Source organism: Oppia nitens, unplaced genomic scaffold (genome assembly GCF_028296485.1).
Source record: "Oppia nitens isolate AA-2021 unplaced genomic scaffold, nextdenovo-longstitch-racon4-pilon3 scaffold3_pilon_pilon_pilon, whole genome shotgun sequence".
Taxonomy (NCBI): Eukaryota; Metazoa; Arthropoda; class Arachnida; order Sarcoptiformes; family Oppiidae; genus Oppia; species Oppia nitens.
Window position 1 is genome coordinate 8,072,724 of NW_026533221.1, and position 23,994 is coordinate 8,096,717.

Sequence of the window (23,994 nt, forward strand, 5' to 3'; positions counted from 1 at the left end):
AATTGAACACAACAAAGATTTTGTTATCATTGAAAGATAAAGTATAAATAAAACAATTAAATTAAATAATAGAAAAATTATGAGATTAATCAGTTAACAAAATATTAAGAAAACTAAACGATACTACAGTACTACTAATACATTGTCGTGGATCTAATCATAAATATGATATCATTTATCATTTCTTACATAAAAATCAAATAAAATATCACTTCAATTGATTACATTTATATCGCGATATCAATWTAATWGTCTTTCATATATCTGTCATCACTAGTCATTGGCATAAACCCTTTGTCGGTAATATCTAATKGTATGTCAATAAGTGAAGTCAACATTGATGTGTATATGATATTATAGTTGGCACCGGTATCTCATCTGTTTGTCCATTTTGGTTGACAATAGTGTCATTCAATTGCATCATAATTTGTTTATATCTGTCGCACTCTAATTTGATTTCTTTGATTTGTTGCTTCAATTTATCGCATTCAGTGCTTTTCGCCGACAACTTCCTTTTCAGCTGTTCGTTGTCTGCATTCAGACCATCGATCTGTTGCTTCAGCGACTGTGACTCCGATATGGCATTACTGGTGCCCAACACATACATCATTGACGAGTTTGCGTTCATCATCTGCGGTAACGGGTGTTGTGTAGMGCGAGCCGAGAGATAGTTAGAGCACCGGGAGGWCAGTCAGGTGATAATAGTTTATGTATTGAATSCACTGATTATAAGTGKTTTTAAAAACAAACMCCAAATACATCCTAATAAAAAAGCACATATCAGGTGGCGTTAGTGTTGATTAAAAAAATWATTGGTTTTATGCCATATATTTCGGTAGCTACCGAAATGTATGGCAAAAATAMTAACCATTCATACATATCGTTACGATTTTATTTTGCCATATATTTTGGTAGCTACAGAAATATATGGCAAAAAAACCAATAATTTTTGCCATATATTTCTGTAGCTACCAAAATATATGGCAAAAAAGGAGTAATTTTTTTTCATCAACACTAACGCCACCTGGATAAGGCATATGGGCTTTTTTATTATAATGTATCGCTAATAGATTTATTTGCATAATTAAATAATAGTCATAACAACTTATTTAACAAAGTGTGATATTTTTGGAAAATAAAATGCCATTTAATAAATAAATATAAAACCATTTGATAAGAATTTATTTATTATTTGGCGCTATTTATACAATCATTTATAAGTAATGTYATAATTAAAAATATATCTGTAATATAATATACTGTATTTTTAAATATTTTATTTCTATAGGTTAATATAACAAATAAACAAATAAATTAAAAATTATAATTTATTAGATTAACTACGGTTTAATGTTAATTATCATTATTTTATATAAAATACATTTAACATAATATGAAAAAAAAATTTTCAATATTCAAATTGTTTTCGACATATATTTTTATTTTATTTATACATTTGTCAAAAAAATCATTTAATCTCTTATTAATAATGTCTATACCATTCAAAATTATGTTTAAAATATGATCTAAATTTTTTAATTATTTTATTTATATAAATAAACTTGAAAAAGTAATTGGAAATCAATTAAATAGTGGAAATATTTATAATAAAATTTATCTCAAATTGCTTATTGTGATTGAATTTTCTTTACAATGTCAATAGACAACATAATATTGTATAACAAATCAATTATAAAGATAATTAAAATAAATGATATACATAATAGCAATTTATTTCAATTGTATTATTAATAAAAATCTTTATCTGTACTGTATTTATTTATTTATTTAGCTTATTAATTTTTAAGATAGAATATACACATAGAAATTATTATTTAATTGCATAAATATTGTATATAATACATGATATTTTAATATATTTGAATTAACTATAAATGGATTAATTTTAATCTATTATATAAAAACAAAACAATAAAACAAATTAAAAGCCTTTCACATTAAAATAATTTGTAAATAAAATGATTTTATTATTTTAGTTATACTTTCATTTATTTTTATTATCTCATAATAATCTTATTAGTGATAAATTATTACTAAATAATGTGCTCTAATTTTTAGTGTTTTTAAAACATTTATTTGTTTTTCATTAATTTAAATGCGATTCATATAATTATCGATTACAATGTATAAATAAATGATGATTTCTGTCTAAATATTTAAAATTGTAATTTTGACACAAGTTTTAAATTATAACTAAAGAAAGTTAACTTTAATTTAGTTAATAAATAGAGAAAACAAGTCAACAAAATGTTAGTTAAAGTTCACTGACCTGTAAACTAATATTTGTGAACATCATCTCTAAAGTTATGAACCCTATGTTTAAAGTCAAAATACATAATGATTTTGTATTATTTAAAACGATCTTAAGATTTACTAAAATGAGGTTAAACTACATTAAGKTTTTATTTTTTGAAATACAAATGAATTTTAACATATATTTAATATTCACTTCATATACGGTTTAAATTGAAAAAGATGTTTAGTTTATATTATATATTATATAACTTATGTTTATTTTTTGTTTAGCTGTTAATTGCTATTTACATCACTTTTCTAATTATTTTACAAATATAAAAATGTATAATTTATTAGGAAACTAAAAAAAGATTATAACAATTTATGCAAATATAGTTTTATCATTTTAGTTTCAAAATTTAACTATTTTTCATAATATTTATAAAATACAAAAATAAATTATTGTTTTAACAGTGAAATATAATTAGAAAAAATATTATAACAATATTAATACAGTTACTTACAAAATATTTTTGTCTAAATTTATTAAATCTATATCTATTTTATATAAAGACAGTAATTGTAACATATAAATAAAAATTTTGTTATTTATAAAGAAAAATGAAATTATCAAACAAATAATATAAGAAAATAGAAATAATTATATTTATTAACTCAATTTATTTCATATATGAAGATATGCAGGCAATACAAACATTGAAGACAATAGTTTTATACTGTATTATATTATACTGTTAACATAAAATTACAATTGATTTTTTCTAAATCATATATATTTAAATTTGATATAATTGGGTATAATATATTTTTAATTTTTCAATGATTTTAGTTCAATAATTATAATAATCTAAATATTAGTTGTTGTTATTTGAGAGTGATTGGCACAGCTTTATTAATTGGGAGGAACAGTAGTATTGTATTAAATGCTTGTTTGCTATACTGTGGTGTGTTTTTTTAGTGAACATCCTTTTCAGTGCACATATCAGTGACAGTCAAAAGTGACAACAGATTCAATTGAAAGTCAATTCTCTATTCTCCAAACAAATCACCGAAAAAAACTTTACTCTACTATAGATTCTGTGTTTTATATAATAATAAAATTCATAATAATAATAATAATAACAATTATAGAGATAACTCGTTTGTAGCGCCGATACGCCAGATGTTACCCAACAGGTTGTTAGTGTAGACACTAACCAATCAATGCCATTCAGTTAGACTAAAGCCAATATCTGTTAAATTTTTTATTTTATATTTTTCTCTCGATTTTGTCTCACATATATAAAAGTTGTCCGTTTATTGCATTTATAGTAAACACTAAATAACTATTGAGGACATGAACGCCGACAGTACGGCATAACCAGTCGTTTGTCTGCAAATGCTTTATAAGCTTTCACTAACTCTCAACAATCCGTGCGAATCACTTGTCTCTCTCACACAAACATAAAAGTTTAGTGAATTTACATTTCATTACAATATAATTATTTAACTTTTGCTTTCAATCTTAACGACAATTGTCATCATCTACTCATATAACCAGTCGATGGCCATTAATTAAGACACTCTCAGTCTCTTTTGGTGACAATTTTTGTGTTCAATACTTCTTCAAGTGGTCTCTCAGTTAATAACTGTTTGACAAAAATAAGATTTGTTTTTGTGTTTAAATCCAAATTATATTCACAAATAGTAAATAATATTAAAGTAAAAATTTTACGAACACTAATCCATAATATTTAACTAACGACCTGTCAATTATAAATTTGATCCATTGATGATATCCCGAAATGCCTAATCATCCGAATCACGTGACACAAAGTCAATTGACTTTAACGAGTGCCCACACGGATCACATCGAAAAGTTCAGGTATTGACAACATTTAGATAAATATTTTAATAATTATATACTATTATATAGAATATAACAATATTTATATTATATTAATTAACTTTATTAATTATAACATTATTTATTGTAGTTATTTTAGTAGTAAATTTATATTAATTATCAATTATATTTATTAAATTGTTAATTATAAGGTATTGTCATTATTAATTTATTTAAAAGCAAAAATATTTACAAATTATATATAATTGTAAAAACATTTCTAAAAAACAATAAATTAAATAATAATATAAAAAAGTTTATTATATATAATAATAATAATTCAATTCGAGTCTAAATTTTGTAACACATTAGTCTATAAATAATTTACAGTATTTTAAAAAATTACTAATACTTTATGCATTAAGCGTTTATTTTGTTGAAAGCATTGAAACTAATAATATTTATAGCAATTTCATTGTAAAATTTAATAAAATACAATTATTTTTTAACGCACTATTAGACAAACGATAATAATGATATTTTTGATATACTAAAACATTAAATAATTTTATTTAATAAATGATGTGGTTTTAGTTTTTTAGTTTTTGGTTTAAATGTTATGTTTTTGCAATTATGATGTATCTATTAGTTTATAAATAACATTTAATTTTTATTTCTAAAGTGTAAACAGCGTGACAACAATTTAACTTATTTTAAAATCTTTACAAAAATATAATAATTTTTAGATTCTAAATATATCTATATATATATACATATAATCTTATAATAAACTCTATTTTTATTAGATAATTTAAAATATTAAATGTGATAATTTTATATTAAAAAATTAATTATTATACAATATTAAAAACTAAAGTAATTGTATTATATTTTGTTTAGTATTTTTATTATAAAAGTTATTATAATATTAGCTTTGTATTACTGGAAAAATTATTGTTAATATTAATTGTGTCTAATTGTTAATTCATAGGGAAGTTTCAGTGATACATTACAATCAAATTGAATTGAAATGATAAAAATATATTAATGAATAATAATTAAAATGCAATAATTATAATTTAAAATATAATGACAAATTGGCAATAAATTATATTAAAATAAATAACACGATTATAATTAAAACAAATGATTGATGTGTAAACTGATTTGTAATATTAAACAAGATTTCGTTTATTTTATACCATAATTTGCATAACAATTTGCATTTATGAAAATCACGTTTTAATCAAAAGAAGTAATATTTACAGTAATTTTATGCCTTGTTATGATATACATTAACTTTATATAAATACAGTAATAAAATTTTATTTAAATATTTTGAATATGAATACAATTATATTTTGACGTTTGAATTCAAAGCTAACGTTTTGAGAGAGAGATGTCTGATCCCAATCCCAATCCCATTCCTCTCACTATTCAACTCTTCATTTCTTTTCCTTATTTAATGCAATCATTATTATAATGATATAAAAAAAAGTTGTTTAACAAATAAATAGTGTTATGTTTTGATGTCAACGATTTGTTTGATCTCTAGTGTCGACAACTAAATTTTGCTTAATTTTTGCTTCCTATATATGTTTAATATTTAACAATAACTACAGACATTAGAAGTTTTTCAAAAATAACAAATTATTATTAGGTAAAGGAAATGTATTGTGAGATATAAATTAATATAATTTATGCATCTATCGTACAAAAATATTTTTATTTTACAAAAATATTATATTACAATTAAGTAATTTTTGAAAGTTTACAAAATAATGATATTATAGTTTAAAATTTACTGTATAATATAAATATGCTGTTTATGAAATAAAATATGCATTAGTTATGATAACTATGGGTTAAAACTTTAGTAAAGCAATTATAAAACTTTATTATTAATCGGAATTATGTAAATAAGACAAATAATTGAAATCTTGTTGTCTATTACAACAGATATTCAATTTGAGCTTAAAATTAAAATAATGAAAATAAGATCTTTAAGTCAATGAACGGACAAATCTACAAAAGTACTTATGAAGGGAATGGCATTTCTATGAGTTTTTAGTTATTATTTTTATAAAAATGTTTCATCAAATACTGTATATTATATAATCTTACAATTAAAAAATATCATATAATTGTTTTACAAAATAAAACCTAAATGAATGCACGTAACGCCCGGTATTGTCATTTAATATTAATATTTTTCTAAAGTTAATAAAATTTCTTTCAGCTTTTATTTTTAAATCTTTAATTGTTTTTAAACACTTTTATTATGAAATCATTTATACTGTAATTTTTAAAAGCTTTAATATTATATAATATAGATAAAACTTTTGTCAACTATATTATCTATATTTTTAAAACAAGTGTTAAAAATTACAAAAGCAAATACAGTATGTCGTTATGCATACACATTGCGGATAACAATATCAGTGGATTCAGGTGTGTTGTGTCTCATCAGTACCGGTTCACACATAATACTATACTCAATGAATGTAAAACATTGTATATAACAATAACAAATATAAGTCCGTTTCAAAGCTAAGCTTTAAAACTAACTTAAATATTGTATATAATGTACTTTACTATACTTTACTTTACAGATGCAGTTATTCAAATACAAACATCAAAAATATTATTATACATTTATTTTTGTTAAATAAAATTATATTTATGCAGCTTAAATTAATATTTTGCACTGTATAACTAACTTATATATTTGATTTTTTACAAATAAAAATAATTATTATTAAATACATATTATATTTTGTGATTATAAAAATCAATTATTAATTATTTTGTAATTTCCGTTTTAGGCAAATTAAAAATAGAAATTGTTTTTTACAATTGTTGTAATTAAGGGAAGCTATGAATGAACGTTGATTTTTAAAAGAGTGTTTTAATTAAAAAAAATTACCAAACAATTTATTAAGAAATATAATAGTTATATTTTTGATTACTTTTTTATTTTAAATGATTATTACTCTCTCTCTCTCTCTCTCTCTCTCTCTCTCTCTCTCTCTCTCTCTCTAATCACTTAACAATATTGAAATATGATATCCTCATATTTAAATCAAAAAACATTTTAATCTATTAATTTGATAATACATTCATAGTTTAAACATTATTTTTTGCTTTAGGTAATAATAATAAAAGAGGAAATTATATATATTGTTGCACAATTATATAGATTTAACCATGTTGTCAGTGTAGATATATTTTTAGTAATTTTATTTAAAAAATTAACTCATTTTATGACAACAACTTATAACAGCAACTCGTGACTTACATTTGCTGATCACTTATCAGTTTTTTTTATATAAACCTAATAACTGGAAAATCAATCACAAGTGCTGTAAGTCATACGGGAAGTCAGTGTTTGTTAAATTAATATTAATTTTTAATATTTTAATAATTCAAAGAGTGTAACAATTAATTAATAAATATCACTAAAATCAGCAATAATTCAATTGAGTTACACTAAATATTTTGTTATGATATTGCAATAAATGTAATGATTTTTATATTGGATCTATTATATCTGGATATTTATAACTAATGCTATAAAATCAAATAATCGCTGATATATCACAAAAATATTTTGGTTATCAATTTAGTACTGAATTTATTTAAGTATAATATATCTGATCAGTGATCTTAATAACAAAAACACAGACATATTTTTAATTATTTACAAAATGTTTATACATTTTATAATTGCAAATAACATAAAATTTCTAGAAAGCTTATTAAAATAACATTTATTATATAATATTTTATTAAATTATTATTGGGCAAATAGATAAATTTTATTTATATTCAAATCTTGCAAATTGGTACTAAAATTTATTCATTTAAAAATTAATTAATTAAAAACATCACTATTTATATCGGTATATAATTTATTCCATTTTATAAACAATTAGATGAGATATTTTATGTCTCTTAAAAATATTAATCACTAATAAATCTATTATTAAATAAAATTTATGTTAAATCAACTATTAAATAAAATATTATAATTACATAAAGCAATTACGTAAAATAAAATAATTTCATTGAATTATATATTTTAAACGTAATATAAATAAAATTAATATATAGACAATAGTAATTATAATAAAATTCCAATTTTAAATAAAAATAAAATTATTTAAGCCATAAAAATAATTACTTATTTAAGATAAACTATAAGTTTATGATTAATTTGATTGCTAAACAATAAATATAATATTAATGCTAAATAAAAATTAAAATTCAGAAGCTTTATTATAAAGTAATATTCTCAATGAAAAACTAAATAAATAAATTAATATATTCGTTATTATTAAATGAAAACATGTTATGATTTGCATAAGTGTTTGTAATAAAAATTGACAATACATTTGTATTATTAGTTTTGTTGTTATTTTGATAAATTACTTCCCACTTCTAATAAAGAAATTAAAACTAAAACCCCCTAAAATACACCCTTTTTTTGCAATATACTGTATAAGTATATATAATTTATATTGTCAATTATACCCTATATTTTAACTTTTGATTGATTTGTTAAACGTTTTATATAATATATTCAATATATATTATTATTACTGTTTTATATTAAATTATTATTTTTTATATATTTAAAATTATATACTATATATAATATCTTAAACTGCACAAAATGTTCAAATTTATATTTTTCTGTAAAAAGTTATATATTTTATAAGATATATTAAATTTTAATAATGTTATAATAATGTTAAAATATAATGCTATTAAATTGACAATACATGAAGAGCATCCAATATGAATATTAATGTCAAGGATTTATAGGACATAAGTTATATTCATATTTATTTGTAAACTACTATTTTAAACATTTGTTTAATTGTATTATTTTTAATAAACATTAGTAGATTTGAATGAAGAAAGCTAAATAATAGTTTAATTTTGAAACTTTTAATATATAAATAAATTGAAATTTTCTTTAGATTAACTCATGTGTGATAAATATATTTAAATTAAGTAATGATAATGTTTTGAATATTATTATTTGCATAATAATGTTTTCTCTTATTAAAAATGTCACAATGTGTCAGTAATTAGTACTATTGTACTAATAAAGTGCTTAATTTGAATGCTTGAAACATTATTAAACAAAATGTTTAAAAAATATTTGCAGTTTATATTATTATATAAAAAAATATTAACAAAAATTTTTGAAAACTATAATTTCTAAAATTAATTTATATATATATATATATATATATATATTTGATTAGTTAAATGTTTTAATTTAGTAATTAGAAAAATCAAGGTTTATGATGACACTTTATGAATTTTAAAGTTTAGTATAATTAAGACAAATATTATTTATCGCAAATTTAAAAAAAATAATTTTATTTCTCATTAAATGACGCTTTTAAATATTTTCTAAAAATTTTCCATTTATTTTTGTTTTATTTTTAAATTAAATTCACTAAATATATATAAATATAAGTTTATTTTATATTTATTTCATGTTTATATTTTGATTGTAAATATTGATTAGATTTAACTAACTTAGCAGCATCAAATATTATATACAATAAATAAATTGCATAAAAATTCATGTCATAACGTTTTTATGTTTTTTCACTAATCTATATAAAAGTCACGTTTTAATGACATTTGTTGTTTAGTTTAATTATATAGTTATAAATATATTTATAATGTTGTATATTTTAAAACACACTAATAATAATAATATTTATTTTTTCAAATAATGTATTAAAAGGATGTATTGTTTAAACACTAAATATCTAATATATCTGTAATAATTTTTTGATGATTATTTTAATTATGTACTTTACATGACATTTATTTTATTTCAATATAATTATTATTAATAACTTTTTAATTTATATACATAGATCAAACATTATTATTTTATTTTTATAAATAAAATTTGAATAAATTGGCATTTTTGTATTTTTAAATGTATTTTATTTAAATATTTTAATTATTATATTCAGACATTTAAAAATAATTTACTTAGTTTAATAGTTATAATTGCAATAAAGAAATATAAAATTTATWATAAATATTTCATAAAAATAGTAAATTAACAGATTATCTCTTTATTAGATTTTATCATTCAACAAATAGTAAATGAAAAATATAATAGTTTGTATGATATTTAGCAAAACATTTTTATAATTTATTAATAAACTTATTTTTGTAATAATTAAGCTAAAAATATTTAATTTGATTTCATCAAAATTATATACAAGTATAAATTACGATGCATTTCGATAGAGTTTATACTAATTAATATATTGATGATTCAATAAGATTTAATCAATTTTAATTATTAGTTTGATTTAATACTATTATAAAAGAATTTTTTTTAAAAATTATATATATATAAATTTAAACTACTGTCTAACATAAAGATGTTTAATTTTTAATAAGTATAGCAGATATTATTTTAATATAGTTATTGAAAAATTAATAATGCTAAAATTGTATTTGTAATTAGTATTATTAAAAACTTGTTATATCCGTTATGTCATCGACCCTAAGATTTAACTCTTTTTAAAACAAAATATACAAAACTTTATCTACTATTTAGCTAAAAGCTATCATAAAACTGATAGTTTTTTTTATTGATATCAAATCCTGGTGTTTATAAATAAACTACAGATAATTTAAATATTGATTAATTACATGTTTAGTAATCGATTGTAAAAATATTATAYAAATTTATTATTAATTTTATTATGTTAATTCATAAATCATTAATAATAATTTATATACAAATGGGACAATGCAAATATAAATACAGTACTGTATTACATTATATTATTTTATTTTTAGTTTAATGGTCATGGTCAACAAATGTAATATTAAAATAATTTTATCTTTTTATATTAAATTATTTATAATCTTAAAATGTCTTACAATTAAGCAATTTTAAAATTATTTTTCATTATTAAATTTAAAGTATGATAATTATACATTGTATAGTTAGATGTTACTTCATATGGTGTTATTATTATTTATAGTTAAAATGTTTAAAAATAAAATGATGTTATTGTATATTTATATTTATAATTATAATTAATTAATTTAATTAAGATGCATTATTAGATAATTCATGAAAGAGTTTAACAAAATAATTTAAATAACTAAATTTATATAGTATTACAAACAAAATAATATATATAAAATAAATGTTATACTGTATTATACATATTTGTGATTCATATTTGAATAGTTTTTAAATTGAGATATAATAAAGCATTTTGTTATTATTGAAATTATTATAACATATGTTTAATAACCGGTAATTATCGTTATGTAATATTTGATTAAATGTTGAATGAATTACAATTATAATTGTTCAAACATTAATCATTAAAGTAAAGATATAAAATAAAATTATTGCATTCAATAAGTTTATTATATCATATTTAATAAATAACAATCAATATAAAAATTAATACTTTAAATCTGATTAAATTATTGAATTATTAATATTTTTAATTTATATTTGGAATTAACTAAAAAAATATCAGAGATGAAACAAATTTTGGTAAATTTAATTTATTAATAATTGTAATGAATTTTTATTGAATTTTTTTATCAAAGTTTTAGTTTATTATTTTATTACATAATTTTAGATTAATTAAATAAATTAAAAAAATTATTTTATGATCAATGTGTTATAATCGATAAAGATTATTATTATTATATTCAATTAGACTAATAAAAATATAAATAAATATTAATCTTTTTATATTTTATAATGTAAAATAATATATAATTTATAGTTGAAGTACTGATTTAAGTAGGATTTTAATTGAAATGTAATAACGGTAGTATAAATAGTTATATTTTTTGAAAATATATCATTAGTAATATTAATATTAAATAATTTAAAAAATAATGGGTTTAGTAGTACGTATAACATTAAACAAACAAACAAAAAACATTTAACATATGTATAGGTATTATSTTTTATAGTAATTTAGTAATTAATATTATTTAAATAATTGATTTTTATAAATATTGATTTTTATAATTTTACAATTTTTTTAAATACTGTATATTAATAAAATTGCAAAAGTTATTTCAAATTATTGTACTGAAAATATTTTATAAACTCAATATGACATTAATATAAGATAAAATAACAATTTTATATAATTATAAAAAGAGAATTTGAATGATAATTTATTATTAGGATAATTACTTTTTTAATGACTTAAATATACAAATATTGTTTTAGATTTACTGTATCTATACATATACTGTTCATTATTTTGTTTATATCTAAAAATATCATCTAAATATGATTTTCATAAGAATTTATATATTGGATGATTAAATTAAGTTTAGTAATTATTTCTTATATAATATTTAACATCATTTATGCAAAACTTCTTATGTAAAGACTTTTGTTTAATTGATATTTATTATTAATTTAGATCTATATTTAAATTTTTATATAAAATTTTGGTTATTTTACAACAATTATTTCAAATTTAATTTCAAAAAATATCTATTGCTTTTATTATATTCTCTGCAGATATTTATTGTTTTTATAATCATTTGAAAAAAGACTAAATATCTGTAACTTTATCTGAAAAAATATAATGAGTAATATCAATCTAAACTTATTCATTTATTAAATAGCTATAAATTATAATAGCTTATAATTAGATAGTGTTAAACAATGGTTAGTTTTTTATTATCAATATATAAAAATTCAGTCTTAAATGTGTGTTTATTTATTTGACATAAGACATAATTAATATTTTTAATTGAATTTACTAACATGAATAAATCATAAATACTTTCAAGTAATTTTTAAATTTATAATATTAATAATAATTAGCATATGCAAATTTACTAAAATTTTATTAAATTGATAGTATACTTATAAGCATTTATTAATTTACATATAATAAAATATTAACAATAATTTGTCATTTTGCATACAAATTAAATGCAAATTATAAAAATGTAAATTGAAATTATAATAAATATTTTTAAAAATTATTTTGTTTGATTTATAATGTTAATTAATGTATAATATTTTTTATTATCTATTAAAAATTATATTTTTATATTAAGTCAGATTTACCTAAAACTGCAAATTTTATTTTTAAAATAATACTTTTAAAACATTGTTTTAATTATAAAGAAAATTATTATTCATAATGAATCAAAATGAGAAAATATAATTTAAATTTAGTCTAATTATAGCCCCGGGCTTTATATTTGTACAATTTGTTTGATATAATTGATTAATTTGAATACAAACTCTAATATTAGCAAAATTCTGGTCATATTCTGTATACTAATAGAGAGCTCTGTTTGCATGTAAAGTGTTGTGTGGCTTATGGTTGAACTCAACTATTAAATCCAGTACTCAATAATATAAGCTATTTATACAGTGATGTGTCTCTCTGTTTGCAACACAACTCTCTATACAACTGTGCAAACGATTTAAAATCAAATAACACAACATTTACTGACAAATAATAAGCAATTTATTCGTTGCCATTAAATTCATTAAAAATCTATACAATTACTCTTTTTACTTAATTTAAATATATTGTAGCTTTTATTTTATTTATAATGAAAAATTTAAAAATGTAACAAAAATTTGTTGTAATTTTGAAGTTTTGCAACAATTATTGATATATAGCAAACCATTGGGAAGAAAATTTGATGACGATTTGTGTGCGACAAAAAAGTTAGTGTAATGTAAAAGTCGTTTATTAGGTATATATAGCGTGAAAATACAGTTTATCCGACAACAGTCAAAGTTTTTACTACTCATACATATATATATACTTTTGACAACTTTTTTAGTCCACAAACTAAACGTTAAATCATTGAATGATTTACTTGTTTTAATTCCTTATAGGCTTTTCTCTGATTATTAACTTTACTTAAAAGCCTAATACATGTATTTAATATATAGTGGGATCGACACCACAATATTTGTACGACATTTAATTGACACAAATCCCAGCAAACTATTTAATTCCTCTTTCGTTTTGATTCAATTGTTTTGTTTTATTTATAGTTAAGCTTTAAATGTGCAAAAAGTTTGAACTCAAAACCCAATAAATGTTTGTTAACTAATCTCATGTTTGATATTTCACTTCACTTTCTTTATCAATAATATGTGATTAATATATTTCTAAGTTATTGTCCACTTTTATTATATGTCATTTTTTTATTACTTTTTTGAGAACAATTAGATAAGGTATGAACTTTTCTAACTTCTCTCTTAAGTATTATTACTTCAGTTTAACGTATGTGACAGACTCAACAAATTTAATATAATTTATTATATATCTATTATTATTAGTTATAAAAATGTGCATCAAATCTCTCTCTCTCCCTCTCCTTATCTTTTACTCACTAACTCACTCTCTGTTCATATTATGATTTGTTTCAATCATAATCTCTTAGTGCTCGAGTGGTTGTCTCTTGTGATGGACTAATCAACTATTTTGTGGGTCACCTCCTCTTTGAAATGCAATAACGTTTGTGACCACAAATCATGTATACAACGAGTTGTTGTTTTGATTCAACAAAGTTAGTCACAGTTTCAATAAATAGTCCGAAATTGTGTGATATCTATAGTAAATGCCGTCAACAATGGGTCTCCTATTGTGATAAAAATATCTGTTATGACTTACATATAGATATAATACATGATTTATCTGACATTCATTTAATTGGAAATCACTTTCTATTAACCCTTTCATTCAAAGGTGTTTTCCCTATAAGATTCAAAAGTGGATAGAATTTGTTTTTTTAATATTCACAAAATAATTGAAAAAAACTTATATATTAAAACTGAATTAACGCTAAATATTAATATTATAAGATTTATGAATACATAAAACAAAAAATTTTGTTGAATTATATCTGATTTGAATCTCAACAACAATGACTATCAATCAAATTGAAATGTCTCAGACAATGTCGACCAGTCCAGTGAGTGCCCCGCCATCGGTGGTTAGTTTAATACCACTGACACAAAACGGCAAAAAGACATCAAATAATTTGCGACCGATAAAGAAGACATATCTTTGGTGGTAAGTATTTGTATATAAATTTAGATTATTATTATAAAAATAATAATAAAAAAACTATTTACTGGCATTTTTTAGACAATTTATATCAATTTCGTTTATTTATTTACTGATATGAATACTTTTACAACTAATTTAGACTGACAACTATAAAAATTTTAATTAATTATATCATTTATTATGATATTAATATTATTTAGTTTTTTATTATTTATATAATAAATAACAATTATACAATTTTAATTATCTAAATAATATTATAGATTTCTTATCTCTGTATTTATTCACATGTGTTGTATGGTATGGTCTAATCTTATGAATTACATAATTGCATTATTATTATTATTATTATTTAATATAATTTCTATGACTACTGATATGATAGCAAATTAAGACCGATTGTAAGATCATTTGCAGTAGTAATATAGAGTTTCACAAATTTTTATTTATGTTTATTTAAACTAAATTGGGTATAAAATCTTCAAACAGTTATACATTGAAAAATTAATTTGTTTTCGTTTTCTGATTATTGCATTTATATTACTAATACATTACTCAATATTGAAACTAAAAACAGATTCGTTGTATTAAAAAGTTTACTGATTTTTATGTGTTTGCCTTATAGTATTATATCGATATTTTATTTTATTTTTTTAATACTGATATATGATTTTATATGAATTATTGATTTTGTGCAATAAGTAAACAAATAGTGTATATACTATATAAATTGATATATTAAATATTTTTTTATGTTTTTATTTTTTATGTGATTATATATACAGTATATAAATTGAATATTTTTTAAATGTGTCTGTATTTTATAGTTTTAAATCATATGTTGTACAATATTTTGCTTATATTCAGCACTATGATAAACTGTAAAAAGTGAACTTTTAAATTTATTTTTAATAAATTGCTAATGATATCGGTGAAAACTATAACTTTAAGTTTAGTAAAAAAAATTAATAAAAATATAATTTAAAAATTATTATGTTAATTACAATCACCAATACTGAAAATAGTTTTTATATATTTTGAAACCAATTGATAATTTTGATATTTCTAATAACTTATCATTTTTTTTTGTTTCATGTAATGTAAATTTTGCACATCATATAGTTTTTGTGTTACGAAAATATTGTAAAGAAAATATAATAAAATAATTTATTGCATATATATTGCAATAAAATAAAACATTTACTGAAAACTCAATTTTGTAAAAATATAAAATCTAATAATTTTCTTTATATTTTAGTACTTTTTAAATATAATATATAAAAGCAATTTGTATCGGATATGTAGCCATCACTTGAAAATTGTTTTTTTTCATTTGCCATTTGTGCCAAATCAGCGCTTTATGGACCACTTATTAATAGAAATATTTTTGTAAATATAAGAAAAACAAAGTTTTAATTTGATATTTGATGAGTGCATCTTATGAAAACCTGCTTTCAATTCAAGTGATTGTAAAAATTTATTACAATTTATTACAATTAATTATTTTTAAATTGATTTTTTAGATCTAAGAATACTTTTACTTTAGAATTTTTTAGTGCAAGTTTTAAAAAATTACTTTTACCTGTGATTTATTCTAAAAATAAAAATTAATATGTGAAGTGTCAATCAAAATTGAATAATTTGTTTATATTATTGTTTATAATTATTACTATTATTATTATTATTTTAAATTATAAATAATGAAAACATCAAAAATGCAAAAACAGTTGTTGAGAGAGACTCTAAGTAAAGAGTCGACGATATTTATTATGGTTGACAATTCAAAGTTAGATACATTTATTATACAATGTCTACTCGTTTTAATAATATTATTTGTGTCAATAATTATGTAAAATTAGACCAATTGACCATGTATATAATGTATATAATRTATATATTTGAAGGAACCCACCCTGGTGGAATAGGAGGACAAGGATGGAGCGATCCCTTTGTGCCATTGCTGTCATAGCCCTAGTCATGTGTATTGCCATGACTTTTGCATTGGCTTTCATCGGATATCACTATCAAAGCCAATTAGGTTTGTTGTCTTTCATTGTACTCTTTATAGCGGTATTTCATTATAGGATAAGTGAGATATAAGTTAAGTCTTAAGTAATTTGTGTAATCTATCATTAATTGTAACGTTTTGACAGTTTTAATATATAAGTGTTTTACATTAAAAAAACTGTTATCAAAAAATTTTATCGCAAGAATTTGAGCTAATGTTTTAATAATCATTAATCACATTATCAACGTAAATGCAAATTATATAATAGAAGTATAAATAAAAAATATAAATAATATACATTTTTTATAAGAAATTAATATATTTTGTAAATTATTATAATTTATATTTTAAATAACTCACATTTTTAGTGTATTTGTTTAGATAATTACAATTACAAACTGTTAATATACATTATAATATGAATAAAATATTTTATTATATAACTGACATTTTTACACATACATTATTGCATTTAAATTATAAAATATATTTACACTAATATTTTTGTTTTTTTGAGTTTATTAATTATAAAAGTTGAAATTCTTTTGATTTAAATTATATAATTTATTGCATGAAATAAAGTAAGTATTTTTTGCGATAATCGATAAATTATTTAAATAAACATTTTAAAAAATTATTAATGTTTAATACTATAGAATTCAATTTGTATTTTTTAGTAAATAAATTTTGTTTTATTGTTTTTTAATTTAAATATATACTGTATATAAGCATAATATGCATAATTATCAAACATAAAAAATTTATAGCATTTTGAAAAATGATATTTTGAATTAAATTGAGTTAAATTTTGAAAAAAAAAATATTTTTGTGTCAAAACAGGATCGCGCGGGTCATCGAGTTTGAGGCCGACGGCCGAACAACTAGTCAAAGATAGTGAAGCCATTCAATTGAGCGCTAATTCAATACAAAATATTAACGATAACGATGTCTGTCTGACACCCGGTTGTGTCAAAGCAGGTATTTTTTTCATCCATTGCTCACAAATTTTGTATTTATTTTATATTTAGTGACTTTTTTTAAATTGTATGTATTTTTATGGCTAATTAGCCGCAGAATTAATCAAAAACATCAATGAAAAGGTCTCGCCGTGCGATGACTTTTACAAAGTAAGTGGGTTTTTGTTGTTTCAAAATTTAGTTTACAGGAAAACACTTGTAAAAGTCATTTATGAATTATACTTATGTTTTGTTTTTTTTGTTTGTTTTTTATATACAATATCTGTCAGTTTGCATGCGGTGGTTGGGTCGACAATCAGGTCATTCCCGATGACAAGACATCGGTCTCTGTATTTTCATTACTTCAGGACGAACTCAATAATAAACTTAGAGGTAATGTAATAAAAATATCATATAATTGTCTAAATATTCTATTTATGAGTTTTATATCAATTTGATAATAAAAATAATAATATTATATTAAAATATAGTTTTGGTTGAATTGCCGGCCGAAGATAATGAGCCCAACTTTTTTACAAAAATCCGAAATATGTATAAGTCATGTATGAATTTAGGTAAATATAGATTTACATTTTGCATACAATTATAATAATATTTGATCATGGTAAATTTAGAACATTTTTTCAAAAAAGTAATAAATAAATAAAAATAGTAACAATTTATGACTTTTTTGTTGTTGACGTTTTCCACTAACTCGTTATAATTATTGATGAAAACTTCTTTTTAATTTATGATATTTTTTCATATTTTATTGCTTAAAATTGTTTTAACGATAAATCTATTTTATTTATTTTTACAATTGTTTTATTTTTGTAATTTTTTTGCTTTAAATTATGATATAATAATCAAAATTGTAGCCGACATTGAAAAAGTGGGAAATACTCCATTACTGTCAATACTAAACAGTTTGGGCGGTTGGCCCGTATTGGTCGGTAAGGACTGGAAAGAAGACCAGTTTGATTGGTTACAGATGTTGATTGAGTTTAGAAAACTGGGTTTTAGTCACGACGTACTCATGGATCTATCGGTGACACCTGATTTCAGAAACAACACTCAACACATAATTGATGTAATTATCAATATATTTATAAACTAAAAAATATGATTTATTAATAACATATATTTAATTGATGGGACAGTTAGATCAGGCGTCGTTAGGAATGCCCGACAGAAGCTATTTGTTGCGCGGATTGAATGACACGGCAGTCGCCGGATATTATAAGCTGATGGTTGAGAGCGCCGTTATTTTGGGTGCAAATAGGAGTTCAGCTGAAGAAGAAATGTTGGAGACATTAAATTTTGAAACAGTTTTGGCAAATGTTAGTCATTTAACGTTAATTATGACTTCAATTTTGTTTTAACCCATCATTTCATCTTAATGTTTCTCTTCAACAATATTTCAAAACTTAAAAAAAAAGTTTATTTTTATTTTATTTTATTTTCTATGTTTCTATGACTTATCTTATAGTATTCATTGCCGCGGGAGGAGAGGCGTAACATAAGTTTGTTGTACAACAAAATGAATTTGACAAAAGTGGCACAATTAGCACCAAAGGTATGACTATATTAGCCCCAAATATATCAAACAAACTAATATTTTATTATATTTAGATTATAATAACTTTTTTTATTTTAATCATTTGAATATTATACATGTAGTTTAGGTTAAAATGTGATTAAACAAATTTTTAAAAATGTTTTTATAAAAACACTAGTTAAATATTAAATAATAATTAAGTTACAATTCATAAGTAATAAATTTTATTAATCATAAGTACAGTATGTTTGCTATATATTTGACTTATTATTAATCAAAATTTTGAAAGCAATTTTTTAATATTATATTTTGTAAAATTATTAAAATATGTTAATCAATATTTTAAACATAACTATATTTATTTTGTTTATAAAAATGATTACATTTTGATAAAAAAAAACAATTTTAAGAAAAGTGAAAATGAAAAATATATGTAAATAATTTTGAATTAAAATGTTTATAATACAGACTGAATGGAGTAAATACTTCAATAATTTATTGAGTGATTCGGTTACTGATAAGGAAGAGATTATAGTAAATGTTCCCAATTTTATACGTAATGTCGACACACTTATCGCACAAACAAATAAACGGTATATTGATATTATAGATGATAATTATAATTATTTAAAAATTAACCATGGTTGTTTTAACCATTATTGGTTTTGAAATATTTTCATAACAGAGTATTAGCCAATTATATGCTATGGAGAGTAGTTCTCCAGTCTTTTGCAACTTTGGGCAAAAAATGGAGAGAATTGGCTCAGGAATACAATACAGTAATCACTGGTCAGGCCCGGGAAGAGCCCCGTTGGGAACAATGCATGTCCTCATTGACCGGTAGTTTAGGTATAGCATTGTCATCACTGTATGTCAGACAAAATTTCAAAGGCGACAGCAAACATGTGGTAAGTATTACTAAGATTACTATTTTATATTTTAAAATTCAAAGCTTGAATATTAAAATTAATCAAAAAAAAAATCTCATTAATTAGGCATTAGATATGGTTAACTACATTCATAAGGAGTTTCTCAAGATTTTAGACAAAGTCGAGTGGATGGACCAACAAACACGACAAAGAGGTTTATTATTATTATTTTTATTATTAGTATTATTCTTATTATATATATATATATTACTTGTTTTGTCTGTACTTATGAAATAACACTTGTTTTCTTTTGATTACAAAAAGCCAAAGATAAAGCAATGGCTATTACATCATATATTGGATATCCGGATGAACTGATGGACAATGAAAAGATTGCAGACTTATATAAAAATGTAAAAATTAATATACTTTTAATTGAAAAAAAAATATTTTAATTAAAATATAATAATAAAATATTTGTATATTTATAAAAAATAGTTGGAATTACAACCAAATAATTATTTTAAAAATGTACAAAACCTTCGTCGCTGGTCTACTGACTATGCATTCAATCAATTAAGAAAACCTAATTTAAAGGGAGAGTATGTATAATATTATAATATGTTTTTTTTTTTGGTAAATTTAATTTTAATTATAAATAAAATTTTACTTTTATTGAAAGTTGGAGGAAACACGCCAGAGCCGCAGGTATGGTGTTATCACTTATTATTAATCAAAATGTTTTATTATTYAAATTAAATATTTCTTTATATATTAAATAATATTTATTTATATTTAGTTGTAAATGCATATTATAATGCACTGGAAAATAGCATAGAGTTTCCGGCAGGAATATTACAAGGGTCATTTTTCAGCAGAGATAAACCTAAGTATTTTATATTTTAAATAAAACTTAACATTATATTATATTTTTAACAAACAAACAAATTATTATTATTATAGTTATTTAAATTTTGGTGGAATTGGATTTGTGATTGGACATGAGGTTTGATTAAATTTTAAAAAAACTGTTGTAATTTTATTATAATTAAAATTTTTAACTAATTAGATAACTCATGGTTTTGATGATAGAGGTAAGAGATTATTAATTTATTTTTATATTTAATTGTTTTCTAAAGTTATGAAACTATTGTGAATACAGGCCGTCAGTTTGATAAAGACGGCAATAACAAGAACTGGTGGGACTCGCAAACCGATAGTAATTTCAAAGATAGGACCCAATGTATTATCGATCAGTACAGCAACTATACTGTCCCTGAAAATAATCTACAGGTTTGTCTAATAATTTGGTTTATTTATATTATCGGTTTAAATCAAATCTGTAAAACTAATTTTGTTAGTAATAAGTTTTTATTTGTTTTTTCAATAAAATTCCACATGGTTAATTATGAATTACATTTAATTTTAATATTAACCTGTTTTATGTACTGAATATAAAATAATAACATGAATTAAATTTAATTACTTTAGTCGCTAAAATATTTTTGTACCAAAATTAGATAGTTGTTAAATGATACGGAAATTTGTATTAAATTATTATATGGCATTTATTATATAATTGCCATATAAGACAATGAACTACTTTATAATAATTGCAATCAAGAAAAACAGCAATTTATTATTATTAAAGCATAAGAAATGCTATTAAATTTAATTATTTTAATTTAATACAATAATTGTAATAAAGTTTATGTTTTGATAACAATAAAACAGATTAATGGAGTCAATACTCAGGGAGAAAATATTGCGGACAACGGAGGTATTAAAGAGGCGTTTAGAGTATGTATTCAAATACAGTATAAGTTAATTGTGTGGAAATTTGTAATAAAATAATTAAAACAAATTCATTGATTATTAAAGGCTTATCAGGAATATGTCAAAGATCACGGTCCCGAAAAATCACTGCCCGGACTCAAGTATACACCGCACCAATTGTTTTGGATCAGTGCGGCCAACGTGTGGTGCGGCAAATACAGACCCGAAGTATTGAAACTACGTGTTCAGGTGGGCTCACACAGTCCGGCACAGTTCCGAGTGGTCGGTCCCGTCTCTAATGTCCCAGAGTTTGCACAAACATTCAACTGTCCTCTCGGGTCACCCATGAATCCCAAAGCCAAGTGTAGCGTTTGGTAATCAATACATAATTGATTAACCGATTATATCTGTATTAATATATAAATAATATAAATTTTACAATACATTGTGTTAAATAATTATTACATTTTATTTACAGATTGTTATATATAAGTTGATATAAAAATTTATATTATATCATTATAATTATATTAATTACATTAATGAATGTAAAATCCATTGTAACACATATTTGTGAATCTCATGTCACTTAAACAACTGATCATTTGTTAAATGTAATCATATTTATCCCATATTAGAAATAATCAATTGTCGTATTATGTGATATTTGATGATACAATTTGTAATAACTGATAATAATTTCATGTTTATAATTATAATTACAACTATTAATATGAAACAGATTAACGTTTTAACTTAAATTTAATTCATCAATTTATTTTTCATTATATTATATTTTTATTGTATCTATATATGTATTATTTTTAATTTGAAAATTTATTTATACAATACACTTTAATTAATTAACACATTTACAGCAAATATTATTATTATTTGTTTTTATTTGTAATTATAAAATTTTAAATTCTATGTAAAAATAGTTATAAATTAAAATACTAAATTGAATTAATTGCCTACTAATACAGTATAATATTACTATAAATAAATAAAATAATATACAAACGTTAAGTTAGTCTGGTTATGGCTTACTTAAAATTAAATTAAAATTAAACTTTTGTAGTATAAGTTAATATTTTCAATATAACTTATTTAATCGTACAATAATTGTATATGATATCAATGAATTAAATCAAATCAGTCTTATTATGTATTATTAATACTTATAATTAATGTCAAATGTGAACTATAGTATAAAACTTGAATAATTTTTTAGTTTTAATATTTTATAAAATTAAATATACATTCACAATTATTAAATTTAGAAATTTTAAGTTTCTTTATATGCACTACTACTCTGTTAAATTAAATAAATCTATAATTTTAACTTTCCATTTAAAAATAAATAATTATATCTAGAAAATTATTAAATTTTTATTGAATTTTCATTATTTTTATTAATAAATTACTGTAATATTAACTTTTAATAATAAATATCAGTATTAATAATTTGTACAGTTATTTCTAGTGTTAAACAAATATCAAAAGATTTATAGAAAATTTCTAACTATATTTCTTTTTATTAATATTTCATTATTATTTATAAGATAACATATAAACTACACTTATATTAAATACTAAATATTAATACATTTAGTATACTGTGTGTTA

The 23,994-nt window shown here is 20.7% G+C and overlaps 1 protein-coding gene across 3 annotated transcripts; it reads left to right on the forward strand.

The window, feature by feature from the left end:
• The first annotated feature begins 3,957 nt into the window (after positions 1-3,957).
• Positions 3,958-22,769, forward strand: LOC128958755 (neprilysin-2-like). 3 transcript variants are annotated; one of them, XM_054304675.1, is made up of 21 exons: positions 3,958-4,141; positions 17,103-17,236; positions 18,047-18,184; positions 18,275-18,333; positions 18,453-18,555; positions 18,654-18,737; positions 19,041-19,252; positions 19,323-19,502; positions 19,652-19,738; positions 20,189-20,313; positions 20,406-20,628; positions 20,716-20,803; positions 20,914-21,002; positions 21,088-21,191; positions 21,272-21,297; positions 21,389-21,479; positions 21,553-21,595; positions 21,659-21,683; positions 21,752-21,882; positions 22,324-22,389; positions 22,471-22,769. In XM_054304675.1, the coding sequence occupies exons 1-21, from the start codon at positions 4,062-4,064 to the stop codon at positions 22,741-22,743; spliced, it is 2,361 nt and encodes a 786-aa protein (XP_054160650.1). In that variant the 5' UTR covers positions 3,958-4,061; the 3' UTR covers positions 22,744-22,769. The 3 variants fall into 3 exon arrangements, with proteins under 3 accessions (XP_054160650.1, XP_054160649.1, XP_054160651.1); XM_054304674.1 differs by lacking the exon at positions 3,958-4,141 and adding an exon at positions 15,037-15,201; XM_054304676.1 differs by lacking the exon at positions 3,958-4,141 and adding an exon at positions 16,930-16,984.
• Positions 22,770-23,994: the final 1,225 nt, after the last annotated feature.

Excerpts from the sequence above, each read along its gene's own strand:
- LOC128958755 (XM_054304674.1), top strand. The coding sequence starts at position 15,053 with ATGACTATCAATCAAATTGAAATGTCTCAGACAATGTCGACCAGTCCA. Across the intron at positions 18,556-18,653 it reads ACTCAATAATAAACTTAGAG|TTTTGGTTGAATTGCCGGCC; the intron begins GTAATGTAATAA and ends ATTAAAATATAG. Across the intron at positions 21,596-21,658 it reads GATTTGTGATTGGACATGAG|ATAACTCATGGTTTTGATGA; the intron begins GTTTGATTAAAT and ends TTAACTAATTAG.